At 47.9% G+C, this 20,228-nt stretch overlaps 5 protein-coding genes across 5 annotated transcripts; 3 read left to right on the top strand and 2 right to left on the bottom strand.

Moving 5' to 3' along the window:
* Positions 1-17: 17 nt before the first annotated feature.
* On the bottom strand, positions 18-3,354 carry F5147DRAFT_638110 (interferon-inducible GTPase-domain-containing protein; the record flags this gene model as incomplete). The annotated part of the gene is made up of 2 exons (XM_041432964.1): positions 18-873; positions 2,207-3,354. 2 exons carry the CDS (start codon positions 3,352-3,354, stop codon positions 18-20), a joined length of 2,004 nt encoding a protein of 667 aa, XP_041291092.1.
* Positions 3,355-4,588: 1,234 nt separating this feature from the next.
* F5147DRAFT_761978 (uncharacterized protein) lies at positions 4,589-5,356 on the top strand (the record flags this gene model as incomplete). The annotated part of the gene is made up of 4 exons (XM_041440556.1): positions 4,589-4,644; positions 4,713-4,928; positions 5,002-5,147; positions 5,202-5,356. The coding sequence occupies 4 exons, from the start codon at positions 4,589-4,591 to the stop codon at positions 5,354-5,356; spliced, it is 573 nt and encodes a 190-aa protein (XP_041291093.1).
* Positions 5,357-5,790: 434 nt separating this feature from the next.
* Positions 5,791-8,354, bottom strand: F5147DRAFT_775364 (uncharacterized protein; the record flags this gene model as incomplete). Its single annotated transcript, XM_041441711.1, has 9 exons — positions 5,791-5,994; positions 6,053-6,060; positions 6,118-6,334; positions 6,389-6,852; positions 6,908-7,232; positions 7,291-7,617; positions 7,671-7,951; positions 8,003-8,086; positions 8,141-8,354. 9 exons carry the CDS (start codon positions 8,352-8,354, stop codon positions 5,791-5,793), a joined length of 2,124 nt encoding a protein of 707 aa, XP_041291094.1.
* Positions 8,355-8,744: 390 nt separating this feature from the next.
* On the top strand, positions 8,745-10,691 carry F5147DRAFT_746481 (uncharacterized protein; the record flags this gene model as incomplete). Its single annotated transcript, XM_041439847.1, has 9 exons — positions 8,745-8,759; positions 9,059-9,120; positions 9,172-9,348; positions 9,408-9,458; positions 9,483-9,679; positions 9,734-9,986; positions 10,037-10,136; positions 10,195-10,263; positions 10,323-10,691. 9 exons carry the CDS (start codon positions 8,745-8,747, stop codon positions 10,689-10,691), a joined length of 1,293 nt encoding a protein of 430 aa, XP_041291095.1.
* Positions 10,692-17,235: 6,544 nt separating this feature from the next.
* On the top strand, positions 17,236-19,922 carry F5147DRAFT_244485 (uncharacterized protein). Its single transcript, XM_041428810.1, has 14 exons — positions 17,236-17,255; positions 17,321-17,478; positions 17,536-17,593; positions 17,640-17,665; positions 17,717-17,868; positions 17,922-17,998; positions 18,053-18,105; positions 18,158-18,198; positions 18,247-18,360; positions 18,414-18,653; positions 18,703-18,945; positions 18,993-19,261; positions 19,313-19,522; positions 19,578-19,922. Exons 2-14 carry the CDS (start codon positions 17,422-17,424, stop codon positions 19,697-19,699), a joined length of 1,662 nt encoding a protein of 553 aa, XP_041291096.1. The 5' UTR covers positions 17,236-17,255; positions 17,321-17,421; the 3' UTR covers positions 19,700-19,922.
* Positions 19,923-20,228: the final 306 nt, after the last annotated feature.

Consider the following 20,228-nt stretch of genomic DNA (forward strand, 5'->3'; position numbering starts at 1 on the left):
ATGTGTAACGAGGCCCTTCAGATTCCACTGTTAGCACGTATAGACTGCAGCATTTTCTTCACAGTAGTCGCCACAAGAGCTTCACTGCGCCCTAGGCGCCTGATCTGAGCTGCCCAAATCAAGTCACTCAACAACTCAATCTCGTCGATGACCTTCTTCGGCCGCTTTTGCTTCACGACATCGAGCATTGTTTCGTTCGAAACGATGTAAACCCTTTGGTCAGGCATATTTGCATTCTCCAGATTGTCTTTCACGCTCTGGCGCGTCTGCTGAATGAACTTCTGGCTTGCAGCTTGGTAAAGCTTCTTCTTCTTATCCCCGCCGTCGTCGTCGCTGTTATACCCCTCTTCCTTCATGAGGTCTCGGATGTGCGAATCTGCCTTGGAGCGCACGATATACGTGGGGATCTTGAAACGCCTGCAGTTGGTAAGAACGGCGATCTCGGTCTCTGTGAAGCGATCGTTGAATAAGACGATGATGCAATCATAAATGTAAAGTCCTTGGGAATTGAAGTACAGCCAGTCTGGGATTTTAAATGTGCCTGCGCCCGGAACATCGTACCAGACATACGGATAGTCCGGGTTGGGATCGGGGCATCGGGCTATGGCCGTCGTTGTCTCAATGACACCAGTGGCAGCAGCTCTGGTATCATTGTTGCGCAAGCCACGGAAGGCATTGATGAGGGAGGATTTGCCTCCTCCTGCCGTCCCGGCAACTGCAATGTGGAAAAGGTCTTCGCAATATTTAGCTAGCGACTTTGTGTTGTTAACTTCTTCAGGTGTAGGAGTCACCAAAGGTTGAATTCCTTGAGCCAGCTTGCCTTCGGCTTCTTCCCTGGCAACGTTTGCTTCCCTGAGTTTCTCCTCTGCCGCTCTCTTCAACGCATTGGCCGCCTCCTCTGCTTTCCTCATCTCCTCTTTCGCAGCCTCCTCCATTTTCTTTGTATGCTCCCGGGCAGCCTGAGATTCTTCTTTGATTCGTTCTTGCAAGGCGACGGCTCGCTCCCGCTCCCCCTCTGCCTCTGCTGCTCTCTGCTTCGCTTCTTCACGAGAAGCATGAGCTTCAATTTCCGCCTTCAAGTGAGCTTCATTGGCAGCGCGTTCGGCCTGGATCATCGCCATCATCTCCTTATGAGCCTGCGCCTGCGCACTGGCCGCCTCTGCCATTCTCTTCTCCTCGTTGGCAGCCTCCTCTAGTTTCTTGGTATGCTCCTGGGCAGCCCGAGTCTCTTTTTCGATTTGTTCTTGTATGGCGGCGGCTCGCTTACGCTCCTCCTCTGCTTCTGCTGCTCTCTGCTTCGCTTCTTCACGGGAAGCATGAGCTTCAATTTCCGCCTTCAAGCGAGCATCGTTGGCAGCGCGTTCAGCCTGGATCATCTCCATCATCTCCTTGTGAGCCTGCGCCTGTGCAGCTTCACTAGCAGCGCGTTCGGCTTGCAACATCGCCGTCATTTCCTGATACGCCTGCGCCTGTGCGGCTTGCTGAGCTTCCATAGCTTTCTGCTGCGATTCTTGATTCGCACGGGCAATTTCGACCTCCTTGCGAGCCTTCTCGGCTGCCGCTTCTGCACGCTGGCGTGCTTCTATTTCGACGAGGGATGGGTTAGGCTTCTCTGGCCAAAATTGACTGAACCAAGCTCCCATTCTCGATGTGATATGGACCTGTCAATCGTCATGTCTCATGATGGCCTCTATCTTTCGAGTTGAGAAAACTTACCCAGATGTGTAGGCTTCCGGAATAAAATTTGACGGCGTTAGTGATGAGTGCTATAGGTTCACACCGGATCACAACGAAGAACAGAAGTAAAGCTGCCTTGAGGGGTTTTCTAATCAGCCCCTATCTCAAAATGGACAAAACTCTGGAACCTAAACCCCATTCATAGCTGCCTCGATCAAGGAAGTTGGATGTGGGATCAGAAGTCTTGAGATACCTTTAACGTGCTGTAGTTCTAGGTTCATACCAGAAATTTCAATTGCGGACATTGTAAATGTGTGTGTTCAGTGGGATGTGGAAGCCAGTCGTTCACAAGCAGCAAGAACATGTGTAAGAATGTCAGCCTCAGAGGAAGAAGAACTGTATTATCATCAACTGCGAGCTGGTCAAGATCGGTCACGAACTCGAATACGATCATCCCAAGAATGAAGTATCAGTAATTAAAGGGCCCAGGAAGAACCATTGTCACCGACTACTTCTCCTGCATAGTCACCCTTCAGCATCACAGCGTGCTCGCCTGGTCTGGGCTTCTCCAATTAGGTCGTTCAACAATTCAATCTCGTCAATGGCCTGCCTCGGCCGCTTTTCCTTCACGACACCAAGCATAGGTTCGTTCGAAACGATGTAAACCCTTTGGTCGGGTATTTTTGCATTTTCCAAATTGTCTTTCACGATCTGGCGCGTCTGCTGAATGAACTGCTGCCGTGCAGCCTGGTAAAGCTTCTTCTTCCGGTCCTCGCTCTCATCGTCATCGCTGTCGTACCCCATGTCCTTCATGATGAAACGGATGTGCTGGTCTGCTTTAGAACGCACGATATACGTGGGGATCTTGAAACGCTTGCAGTTGGTGAGGATGGCAATGTCGGTCATGGTGAATCGATTGTCGAACAGCACGATGATACAGTCAAAGACATAAAGTCCTTGGGTGTTGAAATACTGCCAGTCTGGGATTTTGAGTGTGCCTGCGCCCGGGATATCGTACCAGACATATGGGTATTCTACGTTGGGGCTGGCGTATCTGGTCATGGCCAGTGTTGTCCCGGTGACGCCAGTAGCGGCAGATCCGATATCCTTATTACGCAACCCACGGAAGGCATTGATGAGAGATGATTTCCCTCCTCCTGCCATCCCGGCTACTGCAAAGTGGAAAAGGTCCTCGCGATATTGAACTTTCCGCTTGGCAGCACTAACTTCTTCAGGCGTGGGGGTCACCACAAGTTGAATGCCTTCTTTCAACTTGCGTTCAGCCTCCTCCTGGGTGGCAGTCGCCTTACTCTTCTCCTCATCGGCAGCCTCCTGTGATTTCTTGGCCTGCTCCTGGGCAGCCTGGGGGTCTCGTTCGGCTTGTTCTTGGACAGCGGCAGTTCGTTTACGCTCCTCCTCTGCTTCCGATGCTCTTTGTTTTGTTTCTTCGCCGGCGGTACGAGCAGCGGCTTCTGCCAGTAAGCGAGCTTCCTTGTCGACACGTCCCGCCTGGACCATCGCCATCATTTCCTTATGGGCCTGATCCTGTGAGGCTGCGGCAGCTTGCAAGGCGGTCTGCTGAGCCTCCAAAGCCTTTTGTTGTGATTCTTGATTCGACTTGATGAGCTCGGCAATCTCTGCTCTTGCAGCAGCACATTCGGCCTGGACCGTCGCCATCATCTCCTTGTGGACCTGATCCTGTGAGGCTGCGGCAGCTTGCAAGGCGGCCTGCTGAAGCTCTAAAGTCTTTTGCTGCAATTCTTGATTCGACTTGATGAGCTCGGCAATCTGTGCTCTGGCAGCAGCAGCAGCATCATCCTGTCGATCTTGCTCAGCAGCTCCCTCTGCTTTCTGGCGCACTTCTATATCGGCAAGGGATGGACCGTACGCTTCTGGCCAACTCTGACTGAATAGACTTCCCATCTCTGAGTTTGCTCAAGCCTCAAGGATGGTAATGCGTGGACCTGTCAATGGTAGCGTCGCATGATGCTCCCATCTCTCGGACTGAAAAACTTACAGGTATGCGTATGCTTTGGAAAGACAAATCAGCTAACAGCGCTGTTCAGAGTCAGTCCTGTGGATTTTCAGGGTAAGAACGAAAAACTGATGAAATGTCTGCCTGGAGGCATTTTATATTGCACTGCATGTAGACCAAGAGAACGACATGCAGCGAGGTGCTGGCTATGGGCTGTTCTATATTCATGGGAATGGGTGAAGTGTGACCGGGAGGCAACGAGGTACTAATTTCCGACGACCACTCCGGGTTCTGTTTGCAGCAAACATCTTTTTCTCTACAAAAAATCCTGTGAGAACCCGATTGCGTCACATATGTCTTCGGGTTTTCCCTCGCATGTAAGTTTCTTCCCTCTCGCAAAAGGTCTGAGTAGTTTAAACAAGGCAGAGGAACGTTCACCACTGACCAGTTGAGCAGCAGCATACAGAAAACGATCGGACGTTGAAAATGGTTCCGGCATAGCGGCAAATCGAACTCCGAGACCATGCAGGCAAGCAAGCTGTCAAATTCGGCAACGCCGAACCCTAGCTTACTTATATCCATAGTTGCGTCCTTCGAGTTTTTCCTTTGCACGTTTGACATTTGTACAGGGTTCCGTGCCAACAGAGTTGTTTCTACCGCTCCCGCTTCATCATGATCAGGAAATCCAACACCATATTATATTCTCAAACATCATGGCCTTGTTCCGAGATCGATCAATCATGCACCAAATTCATGTGTGGACCATGCTAATCGATAGCGGAAGGTGTCTCTGATGAGTGCATGGATAATGCACCAAGATAAGCTCACGATTAGCCACAGATATAAAAGCTTTTGGAGAGGGCAAAGGTTGGGCAAAGGGATCCATATCTTCGTTCTCTTTTCCAGCACATCACTAATCGTAACCAGGCGCGGCCCATGTCGGCATCGGCTGCAAGTGTCAGTGTTCAAACGTTCAAGTTTCATGAAGCAGTGTCAGTTCTAGGTCCTAAACATGTTTCAAGATCCGTCCCTTGGCAGATGGAATATATCGCATCACCAGTTGTAATTCGACTGGGACGGCCAATAACCTGGATGTATTCCCCAATGGCGCAGTTGGTCTGAGTACCGAAGTCGTCACGCAATGGTTCCTAGTGTACATTCCTGAGCGTGGGAGCTACCGTATCTGGCAGCATACCACCACCAACGTCCTGGACGCCACTCGGGCGACAGGAGGAAACACCTCAGTTTGGCCTGACCATGGCGCCGACTGGCAACAGTGATCGATCAGACTGCAAATGTCGGTGACACATACAAGCCTCCACCGCTATTGATACTTACGTGCCAGACAGTGACTCCAGGCTAGGCTCGAATCGCGTTACGGGCTACACCTTGACACCGCTCTCACAACCTCAACATGTACTGACGATGGCGAGCCCCTTCGGTGACAGCCGTGGCAACCCTGCAACACCTGCTCAGCTCAGAGAGGCTCCACGTGGTGGGGAGGATATTCCCATGAGACAATTATCCCTGTAGGGACGCACATCTTCAGCCAGAACACGCGCATGGGTACTTTCTTCAGAGGATCCTACCGAAGAAGGGCAGCCTTGGCAGTTTGGGGAGGAGTTCGATTTCGAATCATCTTATTGCGAGGAGGTTCAAGCGCAGATAGCACAAGCTGAAGAACAGATTGCAGGAGGGGAGTGAGGGTCCGAAGAATTGGGATTCGATCAGGGGTCGGTGAGACTGCTCTGTTGGAATGTAGGATATATTGACGATAAGAAGAGAAGTATGGAAAGCCGGACGCGCGCGCTCCGTTACACGATGTGACATGCACCAAATGAGGTAGTCACACGATTGGGACACCGGACACCTCACACGCAAGAAAATTATATATATCCCTGACACTGAGTAGTCACATGATACAAGCCACATGGCACTTTTTCCTTGAGTGCTGACGTCACTCAAGGAAAAAGTGCCACGTTTTCTTGGTCATGTGACAGCGTAGGGCCTGCCAGTGATGTTTTTCAAGTGCCATTACAATATTATATCGAGTACATGTCGCACATCAATGTAATTATCTAACACTTCGAATGCAAGAAAATAGTATAGTACCATGTATCAGTCCAACGAGCATCAATCTAATTTTCTACAACTACTTCATCGTCATTCGCAGCTGCTTCATCGTCGTTCGCTTCCTTCACAAATATCTCCAGCCCAAACCATTCACAGTACTCGTTGCAGGCATGCTGGTCTTCGAATTTGCTGACAGATGCCTCGATATTTCCCTCGCCAAAAATATCACATCCATTGCTGACCGACCTATCCCAACATCGGTATTGAGTCTGAACAAATGAAAAAGACATATGGATGAGTCAGGATCTGAGGATCTGTGAGTAGTACTGTACTACCTGAATACATTGGGTCATTCAGCACTGAGGATTGAATGTATTGAAAATCAGACATACCCTGATAGTCGGATATGAAAGCTAGCTTGCCAGTCTTGACATACTGGACATGCTGCGTGAAAACAAAGAATTCGGCCATGTCATAGCCATAGTCCAATTCATCGAGCAATGGATTGGCATCCATATTGTGGATGAATTTGACAAACATATCATCACCACCCTCAATGAGCTCTTCAAGGAGAAAGACAGCCCGTGTTGACCCTGTCTTCGCTCCAGGCTTGCTACCACCTTGGTTGTGGCACAATGCAAGGCCAGCTTCTACAAATCAAACACGTGGGACAGCGAATGGCGGGGGTTCAGGTGAGGATGCAATGGAACGATCAATAAAGTCGTATGTGAGCTTTAATAAAGACTTGGACCAGTATAAGACGTTGGCCTCTCTGAATAGCTTCTGTAGCTTGTCGACAAGTGAATACCGGCCGACTTTATAAGCTCCAACCTTCATAGCAGTCGGAAATACTTTTTCGAATGGCCGTTTGACCACGACCTTATGACGAGCCACTGATCCAAGACCAGTCTTGGGAGGAGCTGTGAGTGTGAGCCATCCAGCATTCGCAGTCTTGAAGCCACCAATTCCAATGAAGCCATCCGTCGATGTATCAATAGTCAGCTGTCCAATGGAAGATTCAGCTGTGTCCACCGAAAATGAATGATGCTGTTTGTGTAGCAAGAGGTTGGTGATATCGCGGGTAGGGATTGGGTGGAATTGCACACTTTCGCTATGTAGTCCAAAGACTATAAAATACTAGTAAGCGCTGATGCAATTTGAGAAATTGATGAACGAGCATACCTTGCTTTACATTTAAGTTGGCACCTCTGCCGATCTTCAAGACTTCTTTGAGCAGATCACGATCAGGTGAATGAAAAGCTGCGGGAGGTGGATTCTTCTTTCGAGGTGGAGATGAAGTACCACTGAGACTGCTAGAGCTTTCAGCACGCTGGTGGGCTCTCTTGGTAGAGACCGTCACAGAATTGTTGGTGGTCATGGATGGTAAGAAAAGCTTGTTTTCAGCGAGCGAAGTTGTTGCTGATGAGGGCACATTGAAACTGACAGCTGTGTGAGCAGTAGCACGTTCACTAGACTGAGTGCAGCTCGTTCGGATAGCTTCAGCTTCCTGGACCGCAAAACTAAGGTTAGGGCACTAGTAAATAGACAACATAAAAAATATGTACCATTTCTGCACGAAGTTCCAACCAATTCTCGTATTCATTCCACTGAGCCTCCGGGACAACGACCATCAGCGCAAATTGTTTAGATTTGAAGGTCGATTTGGTGCCTTTGCGAGATGGCTGCAGGCATTGATCATAGAAATAGGGAACCGATTGCGGGTGATTGGATAGGTCCACCCATGCAGCATCTCGGATTACGAACTCCTCAACACGCCAGACAAATTCTCCATTGAATTTGCGTAACTTTGGGACAACAGTCTCCAAAGCTAGCTTGATGAGCCCAGACGCGTCAATTCGAGCATCAATGTCCTTCTTACCCTCACATATGTTCTAGTAAGCTGAAGTGTAAGTAAGTCACAGCACGTTTTAAGATGTAAACATACTCCAATAACAACACCTCGTTTTTTGCGTTCTCCGGCACCTTCGTGAACCACAGTAATTTCAAGCAAAATGGTCTCTGCTAGAGACGAAGCATATGCCATTTTCCCCCAGCGGTCACGCTCAGCAGCATAAAGTGTGTGTTGCGATGAATACCCAATGGCACCTTGTTGTGACGAATGCTGGATGGACGATGAACCTTGCCACAATGTAGGGATTCTAATATCTGGCCCTCTAGCACGAGAACCACCAGGTACGGCAACAACAGGAGGCGGATTAGGTGTCGCTGTGATAAATCAGATCATAAACCTCCACAGTAACACACATCTTGACTTACATCTTCGTTGTGCCGCATTCACCAATTGTTGTATTGTACGTGGATCAGGAGGGGCGCGGCCTTGTGATTGTAAGGTTCGACTACCTGAGTCAGTAGTCTGTAAGCCAGCAACTCGTCAATTAGATGGTGATCACATACCTGTAGGTCTCACTGAAGTAGCTTGTTTATTCTTGTAATGCAAGTGGCAGGATTCACACACATAGCGCCCATGTTGACCTGGCTCAATGGTCGCAACATAAAAACATGGCTCTCCAGTCCTAATGTTGGCCATGCAAGACGGATGGTCGCAAATTCGATCTTCTTTGGCGTAGGCATCCTCAGTGTACTGGGTGAGAAGTTCATAGTCTGACATGGCGCTCTGAAGGTAGCCTGCCAAGTGCATGCTAGACAGCTTAAATATCTCATGACCCAGAGATTTATGATGTGGTGCATTGGGTGGTGACGAGCACTTGAGGAAAGTCTGTATCATCATGAGGAACTGGCGCCTCCAGAGACACTAAGGAGAAGTTTGAAAGAGTTAGATAGAGAATCATGAATCATATGGAACCGGCACCTCAAAAGACACTATGGAACAATCTGAAAGAGTTGAATCTGAAATGCGCAGCCCAAGAATGCTTTGGACCGCGGACAACATTTCTTAGTTCAATTAGTGGTAGTTGCAAGCCCTGACTCACTGAGAATCGGAACATTTGGAACGTCCAGCCCAAGTAGTTACTGAACTTGACTTGGGAAGATGTGAGGCATGAGGAGGGCATTAGTGGGACGAGCGGGGCATGAGTGGCGCAAGGCCAGGCATGAATTCCACGAATTCCCATGTTGCCACAGCATGAACTTCTTCGAGTCAGGGGCCACTGAACTTGGTAAGTCCAAAGGAAATCACCATTAATATAAAGTGTGACCCTGCAAGCCTCAGAGTGAGCACGTTGCAATGCCCAACCAGAACAAACCTACACGTATGTACCTTTCAAGTCACTCCCACTAGGCATCTGAACACTCTAAGCAGCCCCACTGGATGAAATCGCACCTCATATCCTTCGCCTCTGGAAGGCCCGCCAGACCGATCGGCAGATTGTCCAGGAATTGCAAAAATGCATCGACACGACTCGCTATGGTATCGGGTGAGTAGTGTTTAAATCTAGTTATTTAGGTGTCAAATAATTATCCACTAGGCTTACCACGCTTTTGAAGGTTCGAAAGACGATGGGTCTTCAATGTACCCGTCAACAGCGTCACACAGTCGAAACCATTCGTGATGCGATGCTCGATTTACGTGCTACACATCCAAATGCTGGTGCGCGTGAAATGGTGAGTTTACTATACCATGAATGGGAAATGAGTGTTGCTAGGTGAGTTATCTTTACATTGTGAGGACCGGTTTTACTGACCTATGAGTTTCGCATCCTAGGAGGGTTGTGACAGAGTACTTTGCTTTGTACGAACCAGAACTTGTTTGTCAGTGCAAGGCTTGTTGCCTTTGAAGGAGACGCTTCTGGGCAGCTGGCGTGAATGATCTATTTGCAGTCGATCAGCATGACAAGTGGCTCAGATTTAGTCTTGGGCTGCATACCGGCATTGAGCCTTTCTCTGGTCGTATAATGTGGATTCGGGTCTGGAATTCCAACCGAAATCTGCAGCTCATTCTGAGTTACTACCTTAACACAATCGAGGCTCTCGGTCGTAAGTGTTTCACGTTTTAAAGCACAAACATACTAAGTTCGACTTAAATTTTAGATATGCCAATGGTCACTCAAAGTGACCTGGGGTCCGAAAACTATGGGATTGCAAACGCGCATACCGTGCTGCGACAGTATCACGACAAAGCTTTACATGGTACGCTCCAGCATTGTTGGATGCGAACAAAGAAGAATGTTATGCCAGAGATCGCATGGTCTCAACTGCACCAGCGGTTCACACCTGGATTTGAGAATCTTCTTGATCATGGTGTCAATTCTGGTTGGTATGATTCGAATAATACCCTTCAAGTGTGCGTCATTTTTCTCCTGTTCAAGTGTTAGTTGTAATATTTGTTTGCAGGATGGTTTTCCATTGGGTTTTCATACCATGGCTTCAGCAGGAGCTCGATGCATATCAGGATCATATTAACAATACTGCCAAGCGGTGTGACCGCAACAAAGTACGTGCCTGTGGTTTTACTCTCAATAAGTATGGTTTTACATTGATGTGCCATCCAGATTCTTCCTCATGGAGTACCCAATCTTATCTACCATTCAGCTGAAGATTTTGGAGCATTGGATTTCAAGGTACGTGCTACATCAACTTGGTTGTTGTCAATAGTACTCTAATATCAGTACTATCATAGATTCAAATCGAACCCGAGGCCCTAGACTTTGTCCGAAGTCTCTACATCAAGCCCTCTCATTGCGTGTTTGACCTGGTCCCAGAGGGTTTCGGCAAATGCATCCAGCATTGCTACAATGATCTCGGTCGCCCAGTTATCACACGGCAATCAGTCTGGGACATGTATCAGCTTCTGCTAGATGCCCTCCAGCTCGCTGATGAGTTACCAGGCGAAATTCAGCTGCAGGATGATGAAGATGAAGATTTTGTTCCACTTTTAGATGACCATCAAGACTTACCTTCTCGTGAGGATTCCAATGGTGCCTATTATATGGGTGGCGTGGGTGGAGGACTTGGCCTTGGTTTGTCATCTCCGATCCTGACAGTCTAAATGCTGATGTATTTGCTAGACACTGAACACTGTCATCAACTAGATGTTCTTTCACACAGTGATGAGCCGGATATCACAACAGGGATTGATGAAAGCTTGGTCGGTCTTGATCATGCTGGTTTGGTGGTTTGGGAGTTCTCGGATTGCGAAAGTGACGATGAAATGGTAGATGGATGGTGATTTTTCTTCGTCGTGTATATATCTAGTTACCTACACCTCTTGTTCTTGGACAATTTAAACTTGGATTACACAGGGTCCTACTGCCTGTTATGGATGTGTGACGCTTAATAATGAGCGCGCGCGTCCGGCTTTCCATAGAGAAGTGAGTGTCCACGCGGTACGAATCCCGGGGGATTAGCGCTTAGCCTCCGGAGAAGTTTCCTCTTCCTATTTTTCCTTTGACTCTTATCGCATCTTGGCACCTTCGACACCTCGTGTAGTCCTCACTGTAGTTGCTATAGCTGATTGCTTCTCTCCGCTTCAGACTTCCTGATGCCTAGTACTTAAATTAACTTACTCGTACACAGTCCACCTCAGCGTTGCTTTCCCGTCCCGCTGAGACTTACTTCGTGTCTAGCGTTCTACAGGACATATTATTGCAAAAGTGTTGAAATAGTGTCAAAATCACCTTGAGTCAATATCTCGTGAATTGACTGAATATCCTCACTGAACCATGTCGCAACAGCTCAATTCTGCTCTGGATAAATTAACTTGAACGAAGGAGATCATAGCTGCAGTAGGTGACGACAACTTGAATAGAGCTGAAAAACGCAAGCACAGTGACTTAGAGTCTGTTCGGCCACCATTATTTGCGCAAGTTAGAATTTGGTTCTGGCTTTGCTAATTGTCGGAGCTTGAACAAGATGTCACGCTCCGATAACGCTTACCGTATGCCTTATCCTACTATCAATACAATGCCTCTTGATCCTGATTACGACGAGGACGCTAACGAGGACGAATACGACCTTGTGGAGGCAGAGGATATGGACAACGATGCAGAGGAGAGTGATAAGAAGTATCTGGCATGCATCATGCAGATGGCCATGCATGCTATGCGCACGGTCATTACAGTCCTCAACGCAACAACTACCGCGCTCGAAGCTTACTCAAACACCTACTACGACAAAGAGCCGTATCATACCTCCGCTTTGTCGGGGACTGCATGGGTCACCGAACTTCTCACTGGACACCCTGAACGCATCAGATGCGAGCTCGGGGTCCACAAGCACGTTTTCTATGTGCTCATCAATCTCCTTCGGCAAGCAGGATGCAGAGATTCCAGGCATGTACTGCTAGAAGAGCAGCTTGCTATATTTCTCTATGCGTCTGTCACGGGTCTCTCGATTCGCCATCTTGGTGAACGCTTTCAGCGGTCCAATGAAACAATATCAAAGTACGTATATTGTTGCTGTCCTGGTATCAAGCTTATGTTCTTTCAGGTATTTTAAACAGGTTCTTTTCGCATTCTCCTCGCCACCGATATATACGACATACGTCCGCCTGCCCGACGTAGATAGCCCTCCTCCCCCCGAAATCACGAAAAACCCGAAGTTCTTCCCGTTCTTTGTTGATGCTATCGGAGCCATTGACGGTACACACATCGCATGCCATCCTTTTGGTGAAGATCGGCATGCCGCTCGGGATCGCAAGGGGAACTTCTCTCAAAACTGCCTCACGGCATGTTCATTCAACCTTTCGTTTACCTACATGTTGAGCGGTTGGGAGGGGTCAGCTGCAGATGCTTGTGTCTATCACGATGCTCGTACTACCAATTTCAATATCCCTGAGGGAAAGTATTATCTTGCGGACGCTGGATTTGGCTCGTGCGATGAGCTTCTGGTCCCGTTTCGGGGCGTGCGTTATCATCTTGCAAAGTGGGGTCGTGCTAATACTTTGTATGATGCGTTCTGCTAGTACCATTCATACTTATGTTCACATCATTACATAGGCCTCGTAATCGCAAAGAACTTTTCAATTTGCGTCATGCAATGCTTCGAAATGCTGTTGAGCGCATTTTTGGTGTCATCAAGCGCCGATTTCGTATCCTTCTCCTCCCGCCAGAGTACAAAATGGACATTCAAGCGCGCATTCCTCCTGCCTTGTGTCTCGTGCACAACGTTATTCGAGTTCACGATCCAAACGACATGATGGACTATCGTAATGTGTTAGATGCGCACATTCTCACTGACACTGGAAACCTTGCTAACGGTCCTCCTACTGAGCACGCACGCACTCGTGCGAGCCTCCGTCGTGACCAGATTGCTAGTGAGATGTGGGAGGCCTACAACAGGGAAAGGATTCAGAGGGGGGAGCAGGCAATCATAGAACCACTAGTACTGTAGTCGCGTTAATACCATAGCCGTTCGGACCCTCATCGATGACTATGATCCAAAGTATCTCCGTCAAATGATGACATTGTTGTCAGATTAAGACCGGACCCTCATCGATGACTATGATCCAAAGTATCTCTGTCAAATGATGACATTGTTGTCAGATTAAGACCGGACCCTCATCGATGACTATGATCCAAAGTATCTCCGTCAAATTATGACATTGTTGTCAGATCAAGACCGGACCCTTATCGATGACTATGATCCATAGAAATAGTGATATTGCTTTGCTACTACAAGTACAATACAAGAGAACACGACACGACAAGAATACATGTAACACTACTTTGAATGCTGCTCTAAAAACAACCGCCGAAGACTATCTACCTCAATAGCAAGATAAATATCAATGATAGCGATGTCGGCCTGAAATTTATTCAAGATATTGAGTAGTTGTACGTCCTCTAGACCCTCACTCTGCAACTTTTTCACCGCCTTCTGCCTGCGCAAAGGGATGGGATCTACTGATCGTGCCAAGGTGTTGGAGGTGTTGGCCTCAAGAGCATTGGCCGCGCGCTCTAACGTCATGTTAAGACCGCCAATATTAGTCCCCATATGCTGGATGGCCACAGGCATCGTCAGGCATGCAGACTTTGCCGAGTCTCCCGATTTTGTTGAATGTGGGGGGCAGGTAACGATATCAAGCATACTTTCGTCATCATCAATCAGCTTCCGTTTACCGGAAGCTGTTGATGATGGCGCACTAACACGGACCGACTCAAGGGAGGGTTGCTGTGCAGCGTCGAATGGAGGGAGGCTCTCTGGGGTGAGGGGGGTTGCGCGCTGGCCACCTGAAATAGAGCCGGGGAACTGTTACAGTAACATGGCACGAGTCCCCCGCCAGCAGACAGCCCTCTGCCACCCGCACGGCTATAGACGACAGCCCTCTGCTGAACGCACGGCTATAGACGATACCGGAAGCCTCACCAGCTCTGTGACGATAACAGAGCATCATTGGCTCTATGACGATAGATGATGACAGATGACGATAGACGATAAGCGGCAACTGCCGGCTTAGATAAGCGGTCTGGACTGCACGTGACGATACATGACGACATAGGTCTAGAAGACCTATTAATGTTATCAAGATAGAAGGCAAGCATCGTGTTGCCTCGTGGACTGATAGAAGATAGAAGGCAAGCCTCGTGCTGCCTGATAGATGATAGAAGGCAAGCCTCGCGCTGCCTTAGATAAACGATAGAAGGATACCACGTGGATCCTATCTCTGATGGAAGCGTACCGCATGGACGCTATCTACAATAGAAGCCCGCCTCATGGACGCTATCTCTGACATATGTAGATAAGCAGATTAGAACCCAGCTTTAGGCTGAGCTTAGATACGACGAGTAGCCTTATATAAGGTCGAAGATTAAAGTAGACGCTCCTTACTTTAATCTTACTAGGTACAACCCAGAAACTAGTCTAATCAACTAGGTTTACCCTTGAACTCCTTGTCCCGCTAAAGCTACCTGCTCGACATCGACTCGTACCTTCAGTGACGCCTCTCACTGTCTGTAAACCCGCTATCATCTCGGCGTAACCCCTCGTTAACCACCACGAGCTACGTTCGAGTACGCAACCTTTGCTTGTCTGTAAAGGCTGACGACTCTCAGCACTCAGTACCACTGTCGTAGTTGTCGCTGTTAGATTATCCTAGTCGCACACGACCGTTTGTTGTAACAGGAACTCAATCCCATCGAGCGCATCTCCAAGGTCCATCATATGGACCTCGTCAAAGGAAAGGGGGGTGACTGCGCTGCTAGAAGAAGGCGAAGGAATGATGGGAGGTGGTGTCGCGATGGTGGCAAAGAACGAGTTGTTGTTACCTGGCTTGACAGGTATGAGACCTTTCAGCGCCTCATAGTGCTTCCAACCCTTGTCCCGGAGGCCTTTGGCCTTTGGATTTTTCTATTGATTCACAGTAATTAGCATTGTCGTAGTAGTTTGATGCGAATTAAAATCACTTTACCTTCACAAAGTCGGTCCACATGTTTTCGGACTCTGGAGTGATCGAAGCTCCGTGTTCCATGCTGTAAGATAGTCCGGAAGCGTTGGCCACTTTGTCGACGACGTTGAATGTACCACGGAGCTGAAACTCGATCATTAGTGAGGGTACCAAGGCTGATATAGTAGTAGTACATACCCGCCCCCATTTTGATTGACATGCTACCGCTGTTTTGCTTGCACCCGAGCAGGGGTGTTTTTCCATTTCAGCGGCAGCAGCAACCCAAAACGTGTGATCAAAGTTCATACCATCACCACCTTGTGAGCGGTTGGTGGTGACATACTGGATGAGGATGGTTTCGTCTGCTTCCGTCCACACACACCGATCTCTCACTTCCGTTAGCTCTGCACCACCACGGGCACTTTTTCTGCCCCGAGACATCCTGTAAGAGTTGCGATGATGGATAGATTGTAGACGGGTAACAGGCATGCCTACTACTTAGTATTGATTGATTAATAAGGTTGGTCACACTGTGACCAGCACGGTCCTATGATTATGAAAGCAAAATATAGATTCTAAACCTGCGTAAACTGGCGCAAATATTGGTGGCCAAACAGACTCTTAGTGGCTAGGCAAGCAAGGTCAAATTCGGCAACACCGAACCCTAGTTGACGGTGACCTTGTGTGAACAATGTGATATAGGTCTGTGTGACAGTCATGGGTCATAGAGGATAGCCGCGTTCTAAAGGCATAAATGACTAGATAGTCTGCGCCACCACATTTTAGAGAAATATAGTCATTATCTACCAGTAGATGACCATATAGTGGTTGTTACATCACCGATGCCCCGGATAATCTCCCTATGGGCCTGACCCTGCGAGTCTGCCGCGGTCTGTTGAACCTCCAAAGCCTTTTGTTGTGATTCTTGATTCGACTCGATGAGCTCAGCAATCTGTGCTCTGGCAGCCGCACATTCGGCCTGGATCATCGCCATCATTTCTTTGTGGGCCTGATCCTGTGAGGCTGCCGCGGCTGCCATGGCTTGTAAGGCGGCCTGCTGAAACTCTAAAGCCTTTTGCTGCAATTCTTGATTTGACTTGATGAGCTCGACAATCTGTGCTATGGCAGCAGCAGTATCCTGTTGGGCTTGCTCAGCAGCTCCCTCTGCTTTCTGGCGCACTTCTATATCGGCAAGGGATGGACTGTACGCTTCTGGCCAACTCTGACTGAATAGACTTCCCATCTCTGAGTTTGCTCAAGGATGGTAATGCGTGGACCTGTCAAAGGTAGCGTCGCATGATGTTCCCATCTCTCGGACTGAAAAACTTACAGGTATGCGTATGCTTTGGAAAGAACAATCAGCTAACAGCGCTGTTCAGAGTCAGTCCTGTGGGTTTTCAGGATAAGAACGAAAACACGATCATAAATGATGAAATGTCTGCCTGGAGGCAGTTTATATTGCACTGCATACGACATGCGGCGAGGTGCTGGCTATGTGCTGTTCTATATCCATCATGGGAATGGGTGAAGGATGGAGGCAACGAGGTAGGGATCTGGAATTCCAATGATATTATGTAATGACAGACATTTTGTCTTCACCAGAACACAATTCGCCCTCATAAGCAGTAGCTATGAAAATGAGTTACCAGACCATGGATGATATATCATACACTCAACTGAGTTGAAATTAGAAGATCTCATATTGGAACCTCCTCCCCTCGAGCTCCATGATATAAAAACGAATTACAATATTTCAATTATTTGATAATATTACTAATTGTTCAGTTAAAACTTCGAAGTACGTAAACGTTCAAACTACTTTTGCCACACGCTTGCATGGATTTGAATGCATACCAAGTCACTGATCGTTCATCGTGGCAGTATGAACAATATGAACAATACCTTCCATCCGTCACGCGTTCTCCCTTCTTGCGATTGAGCGCAGAGCCCTCGCAACTTACACTCACTAGCACTATGATGCATTTGATCATCATGACATTGCCACATGGAATGGAACAAGGCGCGCAATTGTACTTCTGACGTTGCAGATAGGACCTCGTGCACACTTCCTTTACAGCCTGCCTCATCTGCTTGGCTATCGAACAATGATAAACTTCTGAAAGGTGTGCACAATAGCATTAGCGAGTAGGCTGCTGCACGAAATCGTTCACCGACATTCATCTTAATATACTGTGGATCTTCTTCAGTATACTAGTAATTATTCCAGAGGTGCGATATCCTCCTGCATTGTGCGCAGCACAGCGACACGCAGCTCACGTATGGCTCGCTCGCAGGGTGACTCGTGGCCTCTTCGTGTTCACAGGCGGTGACTATTTGAAGTGCTATAATACCTTGCCGATACAAGGAACTGGAATCTCGTCCACTCCCGTGCCGAATGTTAGGGTGCTGCCCGCCCAATTCCTCTTCACGCCATTTTTCCAGTTTATTTAAGGTATGATACAAGGTACCATCAGAACTCAGCAGCACAATTCTTTACGTTTGACTGCAGGCATCGTGTAAATGTACAGGTAACAGAAAATCAGGGAAAAACTTGGTTGTCTGCATTGGTGCGCGGTTTAAACTGTTTCAGACGACAATTATTCAACTCTGTAGATGGAACATCGAACACCAGAGACGACGTACGTTGCGCATGCCTTTGCGATGATTTATGACGGTATATCCGCACCCAGACCAGTCATGTCTTCGAACTATACGACAATATCGTCAAGGATGATAAAAAACAGATAGCATACTACGCTAGTGGTGTTGGAACGTATGTCAGGCCCGAAGGCTTTGTGCTTGTGGAGCGGATTTTGAAGAAATTGGACCTGGCCATTGCTCAGTGGGTGCACTGCATTCGACGCTTCACGGCTCGCAGTAACAGTATTGAAGTAGTATCAGGCGAAACATATTGACAGCGTATGAATGGCTCTCAGATAGATACCATGATGGTGATAAGATCTTTTTGTTTGGTATGTCTCCTGGATGTCGCATCAAGTACGCCGCTACACTAAAGATGAGGTCAGGATTTTCAAGGGGTGCATATCAAGTCCGTGCTTTGGCGGGAATGATCCACGAAGTACCTATCAGTTTTAAGCAATTATCCTTGTTGTTCATTATTGTTTTGATAGGTGGGGCTTATCACGCCTGGAAACGAAGGGCAGATACCAAGGTGAGTACATTCGGTGATCATTCTCGAACAATCGGCTGATTTCCCCAGTGCCTTCCAGTATTACTGCTCTATCAATAGCGGGAAGTCCAAGGACATTAATAGTGCGAAGGAGTTCAAAATGCGATTCTCCAGAAGCGTAGCCATACATTTCATCGGTGTATGGTGAGGGTTATACCTCAGCGCGATAGTACCAGCATTCCTGACGAACCTTCCAGGGACACCGTTGCATCTGTTGGTGTCAGCAAGACGCAAAATTTTCCATCCACTGATACATGCGATCACGTTTGCTACTTCCGCCAGGCACTCGCGCTAGATGAGCGCCGAGTGAGATTTCTACCTGAGTATGTCTACGGGGGCATGCGTTCAGACTGGCATAAATACCAAGTGTCGGCGCCACCTCCCACAGACGAAGGTCGTATCAAGGAGGTTTGGTTTGCGGGTAGTCATTCTGATGTGTACGTGTCCCCTGCATCGGATGGCACTCATTTAATAATTTGTTTTTAGCGGTGGTGCACGTTGGAAGAAGAAGAGTTACCCCAATGATTTCCGGAACATCCCTCTACTGTGGATGTGCGAAGAAGCTCGCGAGGCGGGGCTTCTGCTCAATCCCCGCGAGGTAGCTTCCAGATATGAAGATGAATCATTTCTGAAACCTGAAGTTACCGATCCTTCAAATCTTGCGTGGTGGCTGCTTGAGATATTGCCTATTGGACATCTTTGCTTCCACTCCAACACACTTAAAACGCTGTAAGTGGTAAGTTTCATCGAATTGATTATCCACTGAGTACTTGCAGACCGCACCTTGGACGAGGGCGTATCATCATGCCCGGACAAAAGATCCACGAGTCAGTTCTTTTTCGTCCCAACTACCGACCTAAAGCGCATTTTTGGATGAATGTCCAGCAATGGCCTGAAGCGGTGCAGTGGTATACAGCATCCGCCGAGGAGCGTTTATCACAACTTGATTTTGCCTTGGAATTGCTTTCTTTCAAAGGATCGACTTCTGAAGCTCTCGTCTGTTGTGTTTTTGACAAACATATGCTTGATAATATGTATTCATTCGGTGAGACCCCAGAAGACTGTGACCTGCTGATCTGATAATGGTAGATCCCAGAGCTCGCAATCAAATTAGGCAAGGCGAATGCGCCAGAGACCATACTCAATATCGAGGACAAACTTATCGCAGGTACTAAACGTGCAAAAGACAGTGGGGAGGGATGGTCTCTAGTAGATTCTGAGAAGAACGGAGATGCTGATAAGGCCAAAGAGGAACGCAATATCCGTCTCGTGCGCCTCGATGCATTCATCACGTACTGCGAACGCGGTATGTCGAGTCTTTTGATCCGAGTCACTGTCTTCAAATTCTCAAAAATGCGCAGTCAAGAGCAAAGACATAATTATCAAATGCATCCTAGACGACCTGTTCCAATTTTGTTTCTTTTGGATTTCAACTTGTGTCCTATGGAGAGTATCACTCTACGCGGGACTAAACACAATCTAGTCGACCCCGTAGGAGTGTTCCTCAAGTTGCTGGGCACATCCAACGACATAGAACATCCATCCCCGATTCGTTTACAAAATATACAGTATGGCTACAACCTTTTTATCGCATATACGAACACAAATATGAGCGCTGAGCTTCGCTACACTAGAAATCGATTACCTCTCATCCAAAATACTACTCCTCAAACCACAAGCTAGAAATTCATGATGTCCATCCCATCGTTGACTCGTTTACACTGTCCGACCGCTACAATTATCGTCTGGTACAAAGAAATGTACATTCCTATCGATGAAAATGCAATTTCAGGCCTTTCGTGTGGCACGTAGCACTAACGTAGAACGACGCCTTGACGGCAACCATGCGAAGATGCAAACGCGACCTTCATCGAGTACTGAAGCACTTGTGATGTCGCCACGCCGCTGCACGCCGACATGCCGTACATCTTACTTTCATCAAGACCACGATTGAAGAGGAGGAGACGAGTACATCGCTTGGGAGTCGGAGTCAGCGGAGAAGGTCGGTTAAT

This window comes from Suillus discolor, assembly GCF_016758755.1.
Source record: "Suillus discolor strain FC423 chromosome Unknown F5147scaffold_39, whole genome shotgun sequence".
NCBI classification, from domain to species: Eukaryota; Fungi; Basidiomycota; class Agaricomycetes; order Boletales; family Suillaceae; genus Suillus; species Suillus discolor.